We start from the raw sequence: 22,386 nt of genomic DNA, 5'->3' as shown, positions 1-22,386 counted from the left end.
AGAGCTGCTAGTATGACTGCGCTCTGATGACAAGCAGCATAGCGCGGACATGCAACAGTGGTTTAATTAAAGCAGCATAGCTTTTGTAGACAAACTAATGTAGACATAGCCTCAGTTAACATTTTGGGAAGAGAAGTGCAATTTCCTTCTCACACCCAATAAAAAGATGGTTTGGCAACACAAGCAATTATAAGCATCTGGCCAGACTTCCAGAGGTGCTAAGCCACCCACAGCTCTTGGGTGACTCCAACTAGAATGGAAGGTACTGAGCATCACTGACAGACTGGCCCATAATTTCCATCCTTTCATTTTGCATCAGAGGGGCTCATGAATTTTAATCCTACTAATCATTGCATAGGTGAATGCAAAAGGGTCCTCTAGCCCCTATGCAACAAAACATAGATTTAGCTGGTTTAAAAGAAGTCCTGCATTCCAGGCCACATTTTCTCCACTTTATAATCCATCTCTTAATCATGGCCTCTGAAAAGACACCTACCACATTCGTCCTGCATCTCGAAAAAATAGGCAGCTTTCAATAACGATGCCCATCCACACACACCCAGCCATTCAATTCTGGAGCATGTACCACCAGTGAGAAATTACTGCCCAAAATAGGAGAACAGGGAGGTTAGAAGGGGACTACACAATGATTCTTTTTCCTCTGATGAGATAGTTATTTGAAAACATCAAGTTCAGTCAGGCTCACTAAGTATACAAGGTCTGCTAGACAAGATATTGGGGCAACTTTTGTTCTGGCATGTTATTAAGTGTGCCCATTTGTTTGATATTCCTTATTCTGACTTGTGAAAAGATTATATTCAAAGGAAGAATGTTACTCAATTTCAAACCAATCAATGCATTCTTACCACAGAGTCTGTGAAGGGATTTCTCAGAGTAAGTATCTCTGTCACAACCTTTCCCAATATGAGTAGTCTCTAGTTCAACGGTTGCTTGTATTGAAGTTATGGGTTCATCACAGGTCTCCAAATGTATATTGGGGAATAGAGCCAAAGAACCAGTCCCAGGCTCATATTCTATTCTTTTGCTCCAGCCTGTATATTCACACAAAGAAATAAGATTAGAGATCTCTGGTGTTTACCAGTGTTTAACTGCAGTAAAGTAATAGCAGCTGGTGAAAGGAGGAGATTGAACTAACCTTGCCAGGCAGGCTTGCATGTAGGCTTAATGCTAATCTTCACCAATACATCCTCAGCAGCTCTTTTCTTCCCACAGTCATATGCAGTCACTGTAAGCTTATATTGATGCTCCTTGCCATAGATTAACTTTTCTGTGTTTTTTATATAACCTGGCAATAATGGAGAGCCAATTAACAGTGAATATATGCTCATCTTTCAGACTCAGCTTCATTAAGTATACTTTTTTCCCTCCAGGTGCTAAGACTTGGATAGTCACATGTAATTAAGCTTTAATTAACCCCTCCGTCAATTTATGTGGGTGTAATACCCTAAACAGCAAACCCAATCCTTTAAGATTAAACTCAGAAGATTAATACAAATAAATACAGAAGCAGATGCAGTCTTAGCACTGTCTTTTTACAGCTCATTATGTTAGTGTAAATCTGGTTCTATTAAAAGATTTAACTGTCTGCAGATAAGGAGCGAGAACTGTAACTTTGTGTGGTCTACACAGTTCAGGGGGCAAGTTAAATTAGTACTTTTCATTGACCCCAGCATCCTCCACTCCATAGTGTAACCTCTCAAGCCCTATCTTGAGTGTCTTAAATGAGGTTTTACGTGGTGTTTGCTTTTCAAGCTTTATAAAGTTTATTTATAAAACCAATCCTAAAAACAGAAGAACAGCTATAGAAAGAAAAAAACATCTTAACAACTGCTTTAGAACATGGTATATCTACATTGCTATTTTTAAAAAGACAAAACAGCAACAGACCATAGGCTCAGTACTTCACGGTTAAGATTCCATAAGATCCAAACTTGGCACCGGCTTCTTCAATAGTGCCCACAATTAAACATGATATTTTTAAAAGCTACGGAAGTTTGAAAAAGACTGTCCTTTCTGACCAAAACAGCAAATGCCTTAGAAACCACTCTCTCTTTGGTCCCTGGGTTCTAAGATGTTGGGGGGGCACCACACACACACACACACACACCACTCTCCTACAAAATACAATTTCAGAAGCAGGAAACATGCTTGAAGTCACTGTTTGAGTGCAGCACTGAAGGTAGACTTGTGGAAGCTAGATATGTTAGAAAGGTGAAATAGCAAGATTGGTACTATCAGTGAAAGACAACCTACTTTATACTATACACAGATCAAACAGGAATCCAAAATGCTCACAAAAACATGTCTGCTCAGTTACACTGTAGAACTAGATTATAAAATGGAGGGATTTAAGTTTGTAATAGAATACTCTGAAGCACTAATTTTATTTTGACATTGACCACATTTGAAACATTATTCTAAAGTACCAAATTAGAATAATTGCTCCCCCCTCGTTGGTTCTTACCATCTTTGTCAATAGCAAAGGGAACATCTGGAGTTACAATTTCATAGGTGCATATCTGGCTGAACTGGGGAGAACAATCTGCATCCACAGCTTCTACTTTCAGGATGTTGTCATACCTCTTCCCCTCAATAACTGTTGCTTTGTAGGACTTTTCTTTAAACACTGGAGCATACTCATTAACATCATTCACCTGTATATGTACTATTGCTCTGGAGAGGAGACACAATAGTCAGCTTTTAACACTGGGTGAAATAAGAATGTTACAGAGCTGCCATTCAACAACATAGGAATAGAACCACATTTTACAGATTAAGCTCCCCACCAAAATTTAGGCTCAGAGAAGAATAGTAGCCAGTGGTGGAAGAGACTCATGAGCTCAACTCCACCCCTCTGCTAAGGCAGGATACATAGTTCCTTTCCCAGAAGAATAAATAATATTTTGTACTTCCATAGCACCTTCCATCAGAGGATCTCAAAATTCTTTACACACAAATAAGTTACTCCTGAGGGTATTCCTGCATTAAAAAAATTAAAATTCTGCACCAAAAAATAAAAAAACCTCTATGCACAGTATTTTAAAATTCTCTAAAATTCTGCAAATTGTATTTGTCAAACGTGGAGACTCTAGCATAGTATTGGGTAGCACAGGCCAGTGGCTGCACAGAGGTGGGAGATCACTGTGCAGCTTCCCCCCAGGACACAGACTCAGTGGTGAGGCTTCACCCAACCCTGACACAGTGCAAGGACTGGGCCTGCCCCAGAAATACCCCAGGACCCTGCCCATCTCTGCCAGGTGCACCAGGTGTAGGCAAGTAGGCTCAGCAAGGCAGGATCCAAGTGTGGATGCACTTAGTGTGTGTGTGGGGGGATCCAGGGGTAGGTTGAGAGGGTTCTGTGTGGGGCAATCTGGGTGCAGGCAGCCCAGTGCGGGATCTGGGTGCACAGGGGATCATTTTGGGCTTCTGGGTGCAACTGGACTCTACGGTGGGGTCCATGTGAAGGTAGTTGGGGCTCAGCAAAATGGGTGTCTGGGTGTGGGGGGTGACAGAGCTCAGCAGGGGGGCTGGGTGTGTGTGGGAGGCTCAGTGATGGGGTCCAAATGCTGGGGGAGTGAGGCTCAGTGAAGTGGGAATCCAAACATAGCTAGCTGGAGCTCAGTACGCTGGGGATCTGAGGATGGGTGGCTTGTTGGGGTGGTCCAGAAGCAGGGGGAGTGGGGCTCGTCGGGAAGGTCTGAGTATGAGGGAGTCTGGATGCACAGCTGATGGGCAGATGGCAGAGCAGTTCCCTGTACAGTGATCCCTCCCCCTACAGCTGAAGAGCAATGGCAGGGGAGGGGGAAAGGAGGCTGCAGAGCTTCCTACAGCCTGGGGAGAAATCTGGGGGTAGGTCTGACACAGCCTTGGATGCCATGCAGGGGCAGAGGAAGTCTCATCCTCCCCCACCCAGCCTGGACTAACAGCTGAGCCCGGTGCAGGGTAGGAGCCACCAACTAGCTGGGTCTTCCCCAGTCCTGCCCCCTTCCCCACAGTGACCTACCTCTCTGTGGGCTGCCCCGGGCACCTGAAACATACTGCTGGAGAGGGTCACATGACCGCTTTTGTGACTTCCTTTTGCTTCCCCATCAGAAAGTCATTTTTCTACGGGGAAGCAAAAGACATCTGCGAGGGACATAAATTCTGCACACGTGCAGTGGTGCAGAATTCCCCAGGAGTAATAAGTTCTCAGCACCCCTGTTCAATAAGTAAGTTATTGTCATTTTACAGAGGAAAACTGAGACAAAGGTTATAAAAACTAAAATCTGTGGCAAACTGGGAATAAAACCTTAATAACTGATTATTGATTTTGTGCTTAAACACAGTACCATCCCTTCCGATCATGCACCACCAGATATTAAGCTTATACTACACTTAATTTTTATGTTTTAATTAACAATTTGTTATGGAAAACAAATAAATATACCATGACAATTAGAAGTCAGGCTTCAGACTACTGGCTCTATCAAGAATATTAGACTAGTTTCGTTTCAATAAGAATACACCAAGTTGTGTAAGTCAGCTAAAACACAATTAGCTCATTTTCTGGAGGTAGAAGGGAAAGGTCAGAGAATATAAAAGTAGCAGAAAACCCACCTAAAATATTTTATCATGAGCCAAGTAATCCCAGAAAAACTGGGACCACAGTGCCTTTCCTCTTGCACTTGTCATAGTATATGTGTAAATACAGAATGGAAAAATATGTCAATGAAGAAAACAACAAAAGACCAAAGTGTGAATGATGGAACAAGTGTCAGGAATGTAAAAATACTATAGGGAAACGTTTTATTAATGCATCCCTCCTCCAGAAGTAAAATATTTCTAAAGCTTACTTAGAGGGTTTTTTTGTTTGTTTGTTTTGTTTTGTTTTGTTTTTTAAAAGAGGGGGGCTTACTTTAGCCAATATGGCCAATAAATGCAGTGCAAAGAGACCCAGGAGTAGGCAACCTATGGCATGTGTGCTGAAGGCGGATAACGAGCTGATTTTCAGTGGCACTCATGCTGCCTGGGTCCTGGCCACTGGTCCGGGGGGACTCTGCATTTTATTTAATTTTAAATGAAGCTTCTTAAACATTTTAAAAACCTTATTTACTTTACAAACAACAGTAGTTTAATTATATATTATAGACTTATAGAAAGAGACATTTTAAGGACGGTAAAATGTATTACTGGCACGTGAAACCTTAAATTAGAGTGAATGAATGAAGACTCGGCACACCGCTTCTGAAAGGTTGCCGACCTCTGCACTAGATATTTACATTTTCTTTAATGCAGGATACATTTTCATCAGCAGGAAGAAACTAACTTCATTGGCACACATCAGTTAAGGAGATTCAGGATAGAACATTCTCAATAATTTGTGTTAGAGTAACATAATTCAACACCAAGAGAACGAGCAATACAGAGCCGATGACTAAGAGCCTAGCCACCCATAAAGTGGAAGTGCAGTTTTTGACATGAGGGGAAGGTGTTAGGCAGTCATTAATTGATGCCAGAGGAAGCAAGTATCCCAGGGCTGTTGCTTTCTTACCCATGCACTGGGCTTGCTCTAAACTGTTGACTCTGGCCTTGGCTACACTGGCACTTTACAGAGCTGCAACTTTCGCACTCAGGGGTGTGAAAAAACACCCCCCTGAGCGCTGCAAGATACAGCGCTGTAAAGCCTTAGTGTAATCAGTGCCGCAGCGCTGGGAGCACAGCTCCCAGCGCTGCAAGCTACACCCATAAGGGATGTGGTTTACGTGCAGCGCTAGGAGAGCTCTCTCCCAGCACTGGCGCTCCGACCACACTCACACTTCAAAGCGCTGCCGCGGCAGTGCTTTGAAATTTCTAGTGTAGCCATACCCTCTGCTTGTCTTCCCTTTTGTATCTAGCCAATGTTCCTTTTGGTGGGAATTGGCATTTATATTATGCGTTTGGTCCATCTCCTGCAGCAACAGGGAAAAGTGGCTGGAAATTGCAAATTCTACTACAAAGTGAACAGCTGCTGTGCCAGGGGAGTCACATGAAGGCACACTGTACAGAGGATAGAATTCCACCCAGTCTCTGAAGTGGTTTGTAATCTTTCCCTTTTGAGTATTTCTTCAGTAGTTGGTTGTATTATCAAATACTTTGTTTACCTAAATACCACTTTTCCTAAAGCAACTTTCCGTACAAAAAGACTTCCCATGCTTGTATCCCCTTTACCTTAGGTAAGGTATATAGCTAGGAAAGTAATGCTGCCTACTCCTGACCTAATCCTCATCTTGTTTATGACCTTCTTTCCTGAGCTCTACCAGTAGTCTGCCATATGCTGTACACATGTTTCTTCCAAAGTGCTGTATTATTTTTGAGTGGTTTTTGGAAGCAGATGTTGCTATGTGGTTATTTCCTTTTCCTCTACATAAAGAGCATATTGCTTTGTTACTGTCATTTTAATCTAGAACAAGAGGAATCTTGATTTTCTGTTCAGGCTGTTTGGAAATTATAGAAGCATGTGTTCCTTTAGCCCTCCCCAGCACTAAAACCTATTGGAGAGATTTTCTTTGGACTACTCTTTTGGCTCAGGTATCCCTCTGAGGTCCTTGACCTCATGGGATTTTATCTGCTTCCCTCAGTATTTCTGCTGCCTAATTTAGCACACTAGTTTCCTGCGGAACTTCCGGAGGTGTCAATATGTCAAAGGACAAGTAAGTCCCTACACCCTAGAATGCAGGTGTAGCAATTTCAAAGCAGTTCTCGTTTTTGCTTTGACCCACTTGTGTTAATAGTTGTTAAGCCTTCAGAATCACCTGATTTACATTCATTTCAAATATACAGCCTGTAGGCCACATCACTCAGAAGACTACTTAAAATGAACTTCCCCTCAGCCACCCACAGATTTACTTACTTGTGGGATTTTTTTGCATTAGTTCCATCTGGTCCCTTTCCACAGTCATAGGCCTGGATGGTGAATGTGTAGTCCTTCTGTAGTTCACAATCAAGTTTCTCTTTTGAGCGTATTATTCCCTCACCAGTGGATTTATCCACTACCACAGCATCAAAGGGGATATTTTGCCCATGAATTTTAAATCCACAAATCTCACCTAGAGATTCAAAGCAGCACAGGTTAGCATTTCAATCAAAAACTTCTCCACACATTTTCAAATGTAAATGACTCGGTATTTTGCAGCCAGGGATTTGTGAGGGTCTGTGGACAAAGCAAGAGCACTGTGCTTTAAAATGGGTGAGTTCTGGGAACTTTAGTAAAAAAAAAAAAAAGCATACGTTTGCCTTCCAAGCAACTTGTTTACTTTGCATCCATTCATGCAGGAAATACAAAAGAGAAACGTAGACAGGCATTTCACAGGAGTACTTGAGATAGCTCTAGGGTAAGAGTAGATCTTATGAGAGCATACAGCCAAGGCCACTGGTAAAATCTTCTATGCCAAGCTACTGGGAATAGCTGGGCAGCTTGTTTACTTTGACCAAAGCAGAAGGTTAAAATGCACATTTACAAGTTGAGAGGTGAAGAAGCTTCAGGTATAGGTTCAGCACCATAATTACAGACATTCTGTCAACAGATCAAATGGACAAAAGTCTTCCTGTGCAATGTACCTGGCTAAAATTAGGGAATCAAAATAAACTACTGAATGAGAAAGGTAGAAATACCAATTTTTCAGGCATCCATTTCAACGCTGTCTACTAATATACCAATTACATTAATCTTGATCGTTATTTCATGTAGAGGAGTTTATTAGATATTTCTTTCTAGTCAGACTTCTCTTTCTAACAGACCTGAAAAAGAAACCTACAAAGTAAATCACTTATTATACCTAAAACTATTTACAAGCTGGATTATAAATAAGATTTATGATTACTATGTAATCATATAGTGAGGAAAAAGTGTATTGCAGGTTGTGTCTATGTTTTGGCAATTATATTATTTCTCAAAATGGATGGGAGAAACCTAAGATGCCCCAAAAATGTAAGCTACCAGTCAAAGTACTATTTTTTAAGCAAAGCTTAACTGCAGTGTTCATATATCCTAAATATAATCCCAAACAGTTCAAATGGATGTCTGATTTAAGGATATTTCTAACCAAGGGTTTGGCTATATAACAATTTATATCAATATATTTTAAAATAGAAAAAAACGGGGGTAAAAGAGCATGACAGGATCTTCTGTTTAGGTGCTGATTCCCCATTTTATAACCAAAGTTAGTGGGTTAATATTCATAAAAGGGATAGAAAGAACCCTTTATCACCTTCTTTGGTGACTGTCACCTCAAAACTCTCTAAAGGGAGAAAAGATAAACCCAAGTCAGTAATACAGGAAAGACTCAAGAGGGAGCAAATAAGGAAAAAGTCAATGATGCACACATTACACAGAAAAGCTTTGGACAAAACTGTATGAACGAATTCCAGTGGTCTTAACTGTTACAAATCTAGAGGCTCATTCACTAATGTGATTTAACCTCAGCCTTCAGTTTATCATACACTGTGAAATTCTTAGGTTAAATTAATAGTTGCCTTCAGGTTGTAAAAACAAGTTTCATATTCCCTTATTGGGTATTGGTGATAAAACTGGATATTTGTGTGTTAAACAGGTAGATACTTAGTGAACTTCTGTGTTTTTGCAGAAGTACCCATCAAGTTTAATTCTCACTGAACTTAGTGTCTACTAGTCTCTCTATTTAAGGAATACATCTTGAATAGGGATTTTTTTGACTTTTTAAAATTTTACTTAAGATTGTCATCCCCACTTCAGGTTTCCAAATTTTTTAAAAAAATCTAATTTACATTTCACCATTAATGAAGTTTATTTACAATTTACATTTCTCACAGTTTGAACAATGCACATATTCATCAGTTTCACCACCAGGTTTTCATACTAAATGATGCAACGTATGGGGTGGCAGACAGCAAAGATTTCTTCATTGCCACAGGATTTTTATGCGTCCTGAAAACATTTCTATCGGTATAGGTTCTATAATAACTTGTGTTTACAAACTAAGTTCAATGTCAAATTTAGCTTCACAGTATTTCTTTAATTCATTATTTGAAATGAACATGTTAAACTTAAGCAGCTTACTGAACATAAAAACTTTAACTTGTGAACAACTTTTTTTTCCTCTCCCCATTTCTTCATACCCTCAAGCATATTTTCCAGACTTAATGAACAAGGAATAATTTCCACTCCTCTTACCCAGCCACACCCAGATGCTTAACTACTTGAGTCTGAACACGTGATTACTGGACACAGCTGACAGTATGCTTTATCCAAACAGAAATTATAGTGTTATTAAACTATGAATTTGCACTTGTTTCACACTGTTGAACATTACACTTTTATGACTATTAACATCTTTGATCTGAAATGCAGTTACAGCAAAGCTGACTTTTAATATGTAAGTCAAGTGGAACCAGTGTTAATTCTTATTTATTTTAGTAATACGTAATTGTGCAACTAGTAAACTTCTAAATACTGGCTCTGAAAAGGGATTATCTATGCACCAAAACAGAAAAATGCTATGTTTATAAGTACAAGACAAAAATATTGGTTCAATACTAAAGCATGCATATCCTACAGGATAAAGGGGAAATTACTGCAGAATGTCTCACTTTTTATTATAAAAGGAGCTAGTTTCTGAAACCACCTCTTATCAAGTTATCCCTGAAGACTCCATTTAAAGTAAACCCACAGGTTTATAATCAGCTCCTTATATGATCTCCTAGGCTTCCATATAAACTATTCCAGGGACATAGCATATGAGTATAATCCTGAATTATAAGGTATTTTTAATCACATGATTATTCAAAAACCTGTACGCTGCTTGAATTCCTGGCTAAAGCTACAGAATAATGAAAATTACAGAACAATTGCAAGCTGTTAAATACTGAGCAAACCCCACCCCACCTAGAGAGTCAAGCATTTTGAGCAAGGCATTAAGATTACAGAAGCCTACATAATTGTAGGGACATGATATGGCAGGAAGCCCAATAGTGAGTGTTGGGGTTAATGTACTGAAGTGTGTTAATGTGACAATTGTATTTTAAAAAGATAAAATTAAATTTAAAAAGCAGTTAAATTCTTGGTGAACTGAACTCTAACTCTAGCACCAATGTCAACCTCTGCCACTAGGCAGTTCAAGCACTACATTCCTTGGCATCCATCCACTACAGTAATCCACAACTAATCTTCCCGATAAATACTCATGTGTCTCCAGATGCTCCCTAGAGTATTAAAATCTCTGCTCAAGATATACTACAGCCCAATATATCAGAACAAGAATCAACCCAATATTTTAACTTTTCCATTTCATTGTAATGAGATCTTATTTTAATAAAAAGCCCATTTTAAAAAACATTATGGTACAAAAAAAATTCTGACATTACAAAGAAAAGGACTTATACATCAAAAAGCTGAAGACCATAAAGAACTGTTAGTTAGTATAAATTGCTGTTAACAGGACAGATGCAGCTTCAAGTTTGAGCAGAGCTTGTCAGATAATACCAGCTATTTCCTCCGAAATGGACTTTACCATAAGAGAGAAAACAAAACATTTCAATTCCCTAAAGCACAAAATATTTCAGGCATGCAGGCTCCCTCTCCTCCCTCCAAAACAAATTAAAGGTACTATTACAGAGCACATATCAAGACGCACATGACAATGTGCAGATGAATATTCTGGAGCATGGATAATATGCACCTTAAATCAGTACAACTAATAACAGAGATTATGCAGCAAAAATCAGGAGCCTGGTACATCAAGAGCTTTCATATGATTAAACAATTCTTTTTAAGTAAATTTCTTCATCTTGACACAGCAAAGTTAAGTTCCACATAATGCATCAAGCACCAAGCCGACCCAATAAGAACAAGTACCATGCTATACATTATATATGTAGTTTATATAGCAATGCTTTTTGTCAGAACTTTCTGATTTCACTCTGGAGTTAGGTGAAACATGTTTCCATCCCAGCCATACCCAAAAGGGAATGCAAATCAATTAGCAAGTTGAATATTAGTTTATCATTTGATACATTTTCATCTCTGTAGCTAAGCAAAGCTTAGATACAGTTCAATATAAACAAGATTATTTATCCACTTTACTGTAGCCTGAAAACATAAAATAATCCAGTCTCCTTAAGGACATTCTTTATCATGGAACTTTTTACCGTTTTGTTGCAGCATGCTCTGATGAGTAATTTTTTTTTTTAGGCTCTCATGGTATTATGCTGGACTTTGAAAAAATATAAAAATAAAAGTAAAATACTTTGCTGAAAATTAGTTTTTAAAATATTAGAACTAGAGGGCATAAAGAGTTTGATGTCTAAATTCTTCTTAAAACACTGGAGTCAGCATCTCATTCCAGCTCCCTTCCAAAGAGAGAAAAAAAATGTCTTCCGAAGAGGGAAACTATGATATGTTCTAACAAATTCCAGACATCTATCATTCTGTTACTACTTTGAAGTGTGAAAGTCATTTGGAAGCTCACCCTTTACACAAACTGTGCTATTCATCTTCCCTACCTACCCTTTATTTAGAGCCACTATCCAGCTGACAGCTGCATTACACATTAGCAGGCTGTAGACAGGACGTCAGCACAGTTCCCTGCCCTAAACAAATAAGAGCTGGCAGTTCAGTGTGGAGAAAAACCAACAGCAGCCACCCACTGGAAAATGTCAGTTACATGTATCTCTAGGAAGTGGCTAACAGAAGAGTTTTTTGTTTTTTTAAGAGAATGAACACAGATGCTACAAGAGCATTTTTCAGAGTTGCATACACATGTACTCTCCAAACACAAAGATTCCTAGCACCCACAAAAATATTTTTGAACTCTCTTTATATTTATTAATATGGGGAAAGCTAAATAACATTGTTTAAGAGTGGTTAACTACAGTACCTTTTTAAAACTCTATTATAATCATGATGAAGAATCTTAATTCCACTTAATTTCATCTCAAACAAAGTGCTACTTTAAACCCATTTAAAGTCCAACACTGGAAATTCAACAGTTTTGAGGGACTCGGTGCCACAGAACACCATAAAAGCATAGTTCCTTATGGAAGTGTAGATAGAATTTGCTTGTATGCTAAGAATTTAAGGCATTAGCATGATTTTTAAAACACATCGTTTGATCTCATTTATATTGCAAAATGTAATTGTCCATAGCCTTCAAGAAAAAGTCATCTTTGACCATATTCTCCCAACAGCTGGATTTGTAGTGTATAAGTGCTTTCACACAGGGTTCACTGCAGAACTTTGTCAGTCATTCTCCCACGCATTCCCATGATATCCTATTGTTTATCAGCAAGATTGATTGCACAGGGGCTACTTTGAAGTCAGAAAGCAAGACAAGGCAATTTGGTAGGACCACATTCAGATCCTTGCTTTTATTTAAATATGCTATATTCCAGATGTCCAATCATTCAAATTAACTTGGAAGCAAATATCTGGATAATCACATTTAGCTTCAGACACCTGAGCTTTTTTGAATGTGTAATCACAGTTAAGCCATAATGTTGGGAACCATCCATAGTACAATTCAAGTGAGCAAAGCAATATTAATGAATCATAAAATACTGCGGTTCCTTGTCCCACAGTTCCATGCATTATAAAGCATATTAACGGGTTTGGATGGATAACATGGAGGATGATCAGAGTGTTTAAAATAACTCAGTTTAAATATTTTTAAACCAAATTAGAGTTCAAGAAGTGGTCTAATTTCTCGGATCAAGGGCAGTTTATTAAAACTTCAACTCTTTTAGGCGACACAAATTTTGCATTTCTAATCAATTTAAGTCTTTACCACTTAAAGCAGAATAAAACAATTAATATGAAGCTCTGTTTTGCTGTGACAGCATTTTGTCACTGTTCTAGTAGTGCTTCTCACTTAAACACCCACATAAATGATGCTGGACAATGACAATACTATTCTATTTTCTAAGATATGCATAAGTCACCACCAAATACTATCCAGAACAGGTCATTACGCTGACTCAGCACCACACCCACATCTTCACTCTTCAAAATGAAATTGGAGTACTGTCCTATTTAATGCTAGATAAATACTTTTCTAAATTCTCATAATATATTTCTCATCATGAATTTAAATACACGTCTACCATCTCTGAATACATAAAGGAAAGCCCTCTATATTTTGTTTATGTACGTCATATAAAGTCTAGGATCTTAGCCAATTTGAGACTGTTGCCCTTTGGACTTTGCTAATTTTAGTTTTCCTTGGAAGTCACAGTATTAACATTTATTTAAAACTTACAATTAAGTCAACTTAACCATTGTCACAGGCACTTGTTAAGATAAAGCAGGTTTATTTTTTATATATTTTTTTACTGCTACCACTACACAAGAGTTTTTTTGGTAAAGTAACATGATGCTCTACTCTTGAGCCTCCCCTTTATAAATTTGATATGCTATTTGAACATATCCTGTAAGTGTTTTCTTAAAGTTTAATTATACCTTAAATGTACTAGGACATTTACAGCCCAGCAGATACAGAACAGCTAAACTGTTGCTTTCACAAACTACTGAACAGTGTCAATTTACTATTAAGGCAAGCATTTAAAATATTTCTGAATAATAAGAAAGAAGTCCTATCCTCTTTTCCTAATCAATAGGACTGAAGACCTGTCTTCCTATATCATTATTAGATTATTTTTTTGTTTAACAGTCTGCGTGCATATCTGTAGAACAACATAGAATTCTAATTCCCATGGTTAAGAATCACTGGGGAGGAAGCAAGCTAGTAACTTCTCTACATACTCCTACTGAGAGTCATCCTCTCAGTGCATGGTTTTCTTTTCCCTTGTAGTAGAAAGGACAGGTGCACTCGAGTGAGGAGATCAATAATTAGATGGTTAGAACTTTATTAGGTCTGTTCTTGCTACAGATGAGTATCTTTCTAAGTTAGCAGTTGGAGGGTCTGGTAAATCAGAAATCTCCCAACTCCAAGATAGCTACATTTTAGTTTTAAAGATTAAGTGTAAATATCATTAAGTTAAGTGTGAACCACTACATGATGCAGCAGTTTTCTCTAAACCAATCATTCCAAAACTCAAGAAATTCAGGGTGAGGGTTATACCTAAGAAATACAAAGACATTAAGACACCCAAGAACCTTAATTCTTTCCTGTAAAGTCATGTGATAAGTTTTTAAAATCATAATAATGTTAAGTTTTTATGGTCCCAGATTAAACAGATTTTTAAAAGACATTTTCCCCCTACTTATCTAGTCTTCCTATCATGGGTTTATTACAACCAATGTAATTATTTTATGTAAATTAGCTGTATAAGATGGGTAACTATAGTTCCTCTTAAGAATTACCTGAGCTGTTGACCTGATCCGCTCTGTAGTTTACATAGCTACAATTAGATATAGTCATTTATAGATATAGTCAGCTACAGCCTACTTCTTCAAATTATAGCCTATATGTAAGATTTCAGTTACTTTTAGCTATACAGAAAGTTTGAAAAGTATCATCTTGTTAAGATGATTCATGACAAGGAAAAGAGACCAAGAAGCTTAGCATCTTGTGTCAAAGGACCGAGTTTTAAATCAATATCAGCTCAAATAAATTTGTGTATTGCCTTGTAAATTCTTGCAAAATTAGTTCTGTACTTAAAGAGTAAGCGCTGTATATTTGGCAGAATATGCTTTATTATTCATACATAAAGAGGTTAAATCCCTGCTTTAAGTGCAGCTTTAGCTAGGGAGTTGTGACCAGTACATTCATAACACTTGACACAATTAGAATACTCAATATTTCAGCTGGCTGCTGATTCAGTAAGTTTATTTTCATATCATTTCCAGTCTTTATTGCCAGGCTGCAAATAGAAAATAAATTCCTAAACTTGATAAGGCCTAGAATGTTGAATTGCTTCTAGTTCCAATTATTTTACAGGAACTCTAGATTCTTTAAGATTTTACTTATACAAGAAAGTTTCTGAAGACAAACATCTCATTCTGGCTGAGACCTGAAAATGCCAAATGTCCTTCAAATACAATCTTCTTATATCTAGCCCAAGCAAAGAGACTATCTGTGGGATATTTATATCCCATTGTTGGCTATTGTATCTTTAAACAGTCTTTAGAAAGAAATTGTTGCTAAAACTGAAAGCCATTACTCCCATGTGAAAAGTAAAGAACAGCCTATCTTCAAACAACTAACGTTTTTTCCAATAGCTTAGAGACTGCTTTCTTTCGTGTTCATTTGAAGCACAGTAGCAAGAGGATAGTCTTGCTGTTGAGGCACCTGCTTGTAGACCAGGAGATCTGGATCCAATTCCTAGATGTCTTGCGCAACCTAGGACAAATCACTTACTCTGTTCTTCGGAGCTCCCTATCTGTAAAACGAATATAACAATATCTCCTTTTATTTTTCTTGTCTATTTATATTACAAGTTCTTTGGTGCTGGGACTGTCACTATGTATCTGTATGGCACCTACTGGAATGAGTCTTCATCTCTATTGGGGCCTTTATGTACCACCATAATGCCATAGTAACTTGATGGGATTTATAAGGGATATAAAAGTGACACCATGTAAATTTTTGATTAGCTACCAGAAGCAAGCACTATAAGAACATAAGAACGGCCATATTGGGTCAGACCAAAGGTCCATCTAGCCCAGTATTCTGTCTTCTCAGAGTGGCCAATGCCAGGTGCTTCAGAGGGAAAAGAACAGAACAGGCAATCAAGTGATTCACTCTCCGTAGCCCATTCCCGCTTCTCGCAAACAGAGGCTAGAGACACTTCAAAGCATAGTTAGGCATCCCTGCCCATCCTGGCTAATAACCATTGATGGATCTATCCTCTATGAACTCAGGGTTCAAAAAAGAACTGGATGTTATAGTCTTGGTCTTCACAACATTCTCTGGCAGAGAGTTCCACAGAATGACTGTGTGTATGCAAACAAAATATTTCCTTTTGTTTGTTTTAAACAGGATGCCTATTAATTTCATTGAATGACTCCTGGTTCTTGTGTTATGAGAAGGAGTTAACATCACTTATTTACCTTCTCCACACCAGTTAGGATTTTATAGACCTTTACCATATTCCCCCCACGCCCAGCTGTCTCTTTTCCAAGCTGAGAAGTCCGAGTCTTATTAATGTCTCCTTGTATAGAAACTGTTCCATAGCCCTAATCATTTTTGTCACCCTTTTCTGTACCTTTTCCAATTCCAAGGTACCTTTTTTGAGATGGGGCGACCAGATAGGCATGCAGTATTCAAGATGTAGGCATACCATGAATTTATAAATAGAACAGTATGCAAGATGCAAAACTCAATTTTCTGAACATATTTTCTGCCCTATGGGAAGAACAGGCCAAACAATCTTCAAAATGCTTATTTATACGACACAGTCACACACTTTCAATATAGAAACTAAGGCATTCTGCATACAGGACCATGAGGTGTTTTCGTTGGTCACTTGAGAGGGCTTAAGAGGAACAGTCAGTCTCCCTATCAAGAGGAATGGGGAATTCTTCCCAGGCTACTCAGCTTGGCAATCAGATTTCTAACATTATACTTCAAGCTAAAGGATCCTCAGCTAACAAGCTATATTACTGGGATAAAAAAAAAGATGCTTAAGACACTCCAGAATACTAACTTTACTATAGAAAGAACAGATAAATAAGATATCTTCTCATCTGCTAACACAGAGGAAGCATATGGATAGCACTAACTATTAGACTTAGTGACTACAGAGATAGAAAAGGAAGTTCATTTTCAAGATCATCCACGATTACTGAATAAACTGACCCTAGTCAGTTTGGACTTCTGCAGAAAACTTCAATCCAAAGATTGCACAAAAGGAACACAACATTAATCTTGGTAGCAATTAATCATATCCTCACCAAACTCAGTCCATAATTAAGAACCAGCAAAAGCCAAGAAGACTATAAAGATAAATGGTAGGTCCTTTCAGAATGATAAGAAAACTGACTTTTGCAGAAAGTTTTCTGTGTTGAATAGTGCAAAAACTTATCTGGAACACAAGTATTTAAAAGACTGTTAGAGTCTACACAAGGAACATCCAGACAGATTGGTACAAGTGAAGTGAAATGTGTAGGTACAAAACTTCTAGTCTGCAAGACACAACAACCTCTTGTTTAGAAGAGCTGTATCTTTTAAACACAAACCCAGTAGCATGAACCAACATTTGCTATGGAAAACTTTAGGAAGCATTCTTAAGCTGCAGTTCATTAGAAGAAAAAAAAATGCTGAGTAACACAGCATCTCCAACAAACAAGAACTTACATCAACGGAAAAACAAAGATAGATTCTGTACCTGCAAACCGCAGAGGTGCATCTTTATCCAGGGCTATCAAGGGGGGATCCAGAAGTACTGTGTTGTCATTTTCTGTAACTATGCCATGATACGTCGTTTCAATCCATGGCTTGTGCTTGTTAACTATAAAGAACAATAAAAGATTAAGGAAACAAAATTATTTATTTAAAAAGTTATTAAAATACTGAAAATGTTTTCCCACTTTGAATTTTCAGATTCTGAATCAGCAAATTACTAGCACAAAGAAATCTCATTTCTTAATGTTGCATGCATTTATGCCTCCATTTTCCTAAAGTGTTCTTAAAAAAAAGTTCTGTCTATACCTTCATCTGCAAATATTTCCTTTTTGTATACTGATATATATGCAAGAACCTTTCCTGGTACAAACAGCTCACCAATTTCTTTCTATAGCAGCTTTGCAAAGTTCTGTTTAGTCACTCATGAAGAGAGTTGCTTTAGACAGGCAAGTGAAATTCATTTTTTCATTATTAACCAATCATCAGAACAAAGAATATGAATTGCCTGTGCCAGGGCTCAAATTTTTTCAAGGCAGTTTTTCAAGGCCACTCCATGGAGACTACTGTTGCCAATGCAACATCTGCTTTGGTTTTGGTTTTTTTACTTCTTTCTACAATCCTGTCAATCTTGCACATTTTGTGTGTACTAAATACACTTTTTATGAAAGTTATGGAAAAATTACAAGTAGTAGTTTATTTAAAGCTAAGAGAAGTTAATTTAAAAGCAGGTTTAAGGAATAAAATGAGAGGACTGCTTATTTTCCATACAACCTCACTGTTCTTCCTACTGCTCCACTTAATGCTCAGCATATAACCAATTACATGCCTAACCTTTGTATTTACAGCACCTTTTTATTATTAATTGTTCAAGGAGACAGAAAAATCTACCAAGACCACAGCTGTAAGAAACTGCAGGTTCTTGCACATAAACTTCAAGAGCAACATTCTCATTGCAAATGTACATCTAAATATGTCAATGCTTCTGAAAACTGGTAAGTACTAGAGTCAAGCCATTACATAAACAGATACTCTAAAGAAACACATTACTTTTCAAAGCTGACAGGTAGCAGTTTGTTTTAGTGGTCCATTAAGGTCCTAATATGTACAATCACCAACAGGTCTCTCCTCTCCTCCTCCCCTCAAAAGCAAGGCAGAACCATTCAACTCTGCATTTTATGAGCAATCCCCATGTCTGATTTAAGCATATACACCAAGATAGATTCATGAACTGAAACAATTACAACTTACTACCTGCAAATAATACACCCATTAGTAAAAGATTTTTCCCAAAACAATGTGAGAAAGTGGGTCTAGCTGTATTTGTCATTATATGACAGGCAATTAGTGATTTCAAGTATCTGTTCTAAAAATGCTGCCTTTTTCTTTACCAGAACTCAAGTTTAGGCTTAACTGGTTGAAGATACTCAGAAAACAGTTGTGTCCTATATAGTCTGTATACCTGCATATGAACAAACTAAATTATGAAACAAGTTCCTCTAGTGTTGCATAATTTTGAAATCATTCATAGCAGTAACCCATAATAGTGGTTTCTGATCTACCAGAATTACGTTCAAAGAGCAGTGGACACGTAGGGCAGCTTTTTTCCTCTTTAAAGCCATTCCTGGCCAAACAAGTCAATTCCTAGATAAAAACAGTTCCATCCTTTTTATTTTAATGAACTTCTCAACAATCTATTACACAACTTGGAAAGAAAGTAAGGGAGTTTCAACTTCACTCACACATATGCACAAATAATGCAGAAACAAGTGATATACATTTATTTAAAGAATTTTAATTCCATCCCCAAGTAGGACTGTGTTCCTGAAACAAACGCTCAAATATGCAAGGTCCACACCACCAACAGTACTATCAACTCCTTTTCTTTTATGCATGTTTAAAGCACACAAGTATATCAAATGCAGATAAAAGTAACCTGCACAGAAAGAAAATGGATTTGTGCCTTTCTTGCTTTTTCCATGTTCCAAGAAGCCCTAAGATGTTTCTCACAGCCTGCTCAAAAATAAAGAGGCAGGGACTTGGTTCTTTGTATTTATACAGTACACATTCCAGCTTCTTGTCTGCAATGCTTTTCTTGGAGGACCTTATGGAGGCCTGGAAAACTTACATCATACACCAACGAAATAAAGCCCTGACTGAGAAGGGGGAAGGCATTTTTGTTCAGACTTTAGAACTCCTGTTAAAACTTAACAGGGAATCTTACCTATAAATCCTCACACCTGATAAATATTTAGATTTTTATCCTTCAGGTCTCTTTTGCCTAGATAGTATCAGAGGGGTAGCCATGTTAGTCTGGATCTGTAAAAGCAGCAAAGAATCCTGTGGCACCTTATAGACTAACAGACGTTTTGGAGCATGAGCTTTCGTGGGTGAATACCCACTTCGTCAGATGCATTTGCCTACATAGTATCTCAACATTCACAATGCTAGACCCTGCAAACTGAAGTCAGTGTACATTACACAACTAGACAGAATTCTATCCCAGCTCTGACAGTTTCCTAAAGATTAAGACAAAATCCTCTCAATTTAAGACAGTCTGAAAACTGATTCTTAGCCCATTTATGCAGTGTATTTATAGCCCAAACTATGGTTAAGTCTAAATACTTAAACACAAGAATTCAGTAATCAAGGGATTGTATGATGAATGCACAAAGCCGCAAGGATGAGGGGCATTCAACATGTAATTGATTTAATCCAGACACTTGCTTTCATGTCAAGTGCGCCATACCTGTCTCCCGGGTCCAGGGAAGGGATACTAGAGCTCAGGGAGACCATAAGGAACTTGAACTTTACCATGAACTGGTTGAGTCCTCACAGGTCTAAAAATGAGTCTGAGACACTCCCCCCCACACCCTTTGCCTTGGGGATTAGGAAATAACGGGGAGTAGAAACCCTTGCCCCATAGCTCCTGAGGAACCTCATCCACTGCCCCTATGGCAAGCAGCGATTGCACCTCCTGGATAAGGAATTGCTTATGAGAGGTGTCCCTGAAGAGGGACGAGGAAGGGGGCTGGGAGGGAGGAGAGGAGCAGAATTGGAGAGAATATCCCATTTCTACCATGCTTGGTCCCAAATAACATCGGACTGCTGGGTTCTTCACATGGTAGAAATCGGATAGACAATTCAGAAAACATGGGTAAGGATCTGGTGGTGTGGTGAGTGGCCATCCTCGGGTGCGCTGTCTCAGGCACATCTTCAAAAAGCCTGTTTAGAGCCTGATGAAGGCTTAGACTGGCTATGACCTTGCCCCAAAGGGGGGCTGGAAGGTTTCCACCTGCAGTTCTTGCCTCTTCATCTATAAAAATCCTTACTGGCCGAGGAGGACTTGAGTATTGTTGTTGCAGTTGGGGCTTAAAGTGCTTGCACTGGGTTGCTGGTGTAGGCATTCCCAGTGACTTCAGTGTTGCCCTGGAGTCTTTCAAGCTGTACAGCTTGGACTTGGTCTGCTCCAAAAAGAGCCCTGCACCTTCAAAGTGAAGGTCCTGCAGGATTTGGTCCACTTCCGGGGGTAGTCTGGATTCTTGAAGCCATTATGTTCTCCTCATGGCTATGCCTGAGGAGAGGTACAGGCGGCTGAATCAGCCAAGTCTAGGGTCACCTGCAGAGAGATCCGTGCTACTCCCTTCCCTTCCTCTATGATGGCAGATAATTCAGCCATAGAGTCTGCAGGGATCAGCTCTTTGAACTTCAACATGGAGGACCAGGAATTGAAGTTATACCTACTGAGGATAGCTTGCTCGTTAGCTATCCTCAGCTGGAGGCCCCCAGTGACATAGATCTTTCTACTGAATAGGTCCATCCTTTTTGCCTCCTTAGATCTGGAGGCTCATCCTTGCTGTCCCTGATACCCTCCTGTGCTAACTGCCAACACGACCAGAGAGCATGGCTGCGGGTGTGAGAATAAGTATCATAGCCCTTGGAAGTGACAAAGTATTTGCTCTCCACACCCCCAGCAATCAGTGGAATTGAGGGGCATAGGTTTATTACTAGCTCTGCAAGGCTTAAAGCCTTGGGCTCGCGGCATACCCTGGAGCCCGAAGTGGGTTAGGAATTGGGGAGAGACTGCACTCCCAACCCACTATCTATACTAAATTAAACTACAACGCTAACTAGAAACAGTAATGACTAATAGAAGAATGCTAAAGGAGCACTTGCTGAGCAAGTGAGCACTGTTCCAACGGCCATTATGGACGGTAAGAAGGAACTGAAAGGGGGTCAGGTCAGTAGGGTCATATATTAAGTGCCACTCCAGGGGGTTCCACAGCCAACCCGACAGGAGACGCAGTGGATTGGAACTGATGTGAACAAGCACTCGAAGAAGAACTGAACATACTTTGTCTTATGTGGAAAACTGACTAGTTGTTACAGCTGTCCTGAGGCTTCAGACAAGTTTGTGTAACTGAAGGTCAACTCGTTACATTTCCTTTTGCTACAAGTAACAAAACAATACACACTAACCACACTAATTTAAGTGCTTACAAAAAGCTGAAGTGTACCACTGCAAATTTAAAATGAGCAGAATTATGTTCTTGTTGAATGTCAAAGATGGATGATTTATCAGACATCCATGGTAAAATATACACTTGTGGTCCACTAATTTTTACACAAATGCAATTTCACATTGTTCATTTTGCCCTTATCAACCATATTTTGCCAGCCCAGCTACGTCATCGGTGGGAGGAAGAAAACAAAATAATCACACTCAACTGACATACCTGTGCCAGCAAAACTTTCAAGTGTAGAACAGACCCTAGAGCAAGCCTGTCTTTTAATATATTAGTCAAACAATTATGTGACTAATGGATATCCTGAGCCAGATGTTTAAGCTCACTTATTTCTATTTTAAAAACTGTAAATCCTAGCTATAATACGAGTTTTTTTAATTAGCAAAGCCATTGGTTTTTATTCTGAAGAATAAACAAACTAGTTTGCCTTATATTAGAAAAGAAAATAGTAGTTCTGACAAATGTTTAGTTGAAATGTTAAAAACAGCAAAGAATCCTGTGGCACCTTATAGACTAACAGACGTTTTGGAGCATGAGCTTTCGTGGGTGAA

The 22,386-nt window shown here is 38.6% G+C and overlaps 1 protein-coding gene across 5 annotated transcripts in view; it reads right to left on the bottom strand.

Moving 5' to 3' along the window:
- LOC115637086 (beta-catenin-interacting protein 1) overlaps window positions 1–22,386 on the bottom strand; it is a 126,936-nt gene that overhangs the window by 21,806 nt on the left and 82,744 nt on the right. For 3 of the 5 annotated variants that reach the window (XM_030537943.1, XM_030537945.1, XM_030537947.1), the window contains 6 exons: window positions 17,296–17,418; window positions 8,247–8,276; window positions 6,890–7,085; window positions 2,486–2,694; window positions 1,157–1,306; window positions 867–1,052 (listed from right to left, as the gene is read on the bottom strand). In XM_030537943.1, the coding sequence (XP_030393803.1) occupies window positions 867–1,052; window positions 1,157–1,306; window positions 2,486–2,694; window positions 6,890–7,085; window positions 8,247–8,276; window positions 17,296–17,418 (894 nt within the window). The remainder of the gene's footprint in view (window positions 1–866; window positions 1,053–1,156; window positions 1,307–2,485; window positions 2,695–6,889; window positions 7,086–8,246; window positions 8,277–17,295; window positions 17,419–22,386) is intronic. The other 2 variants (XM_030537944.1, XM_030537946.1) reach the window with 1 other exon arrangement.

This window comes from Gopherus evgoodei, chromosome 18, assembly GCF_007399415.2.
Source record: "Gopherus evgoodei ecotype Sinaloan lineage chromosome 18, rGopEvg1_v1.p, whole genome shotgun sequence".
Classification (NCBI taxonomy): Eukaryota; Metazoa; Chordata; order Testudines; family Testudinidae; genus Gopherus; species Gopherus evgoodei.
This window is presented reverse-complemented; position numbering and strand designations above follow the sequence as displayed.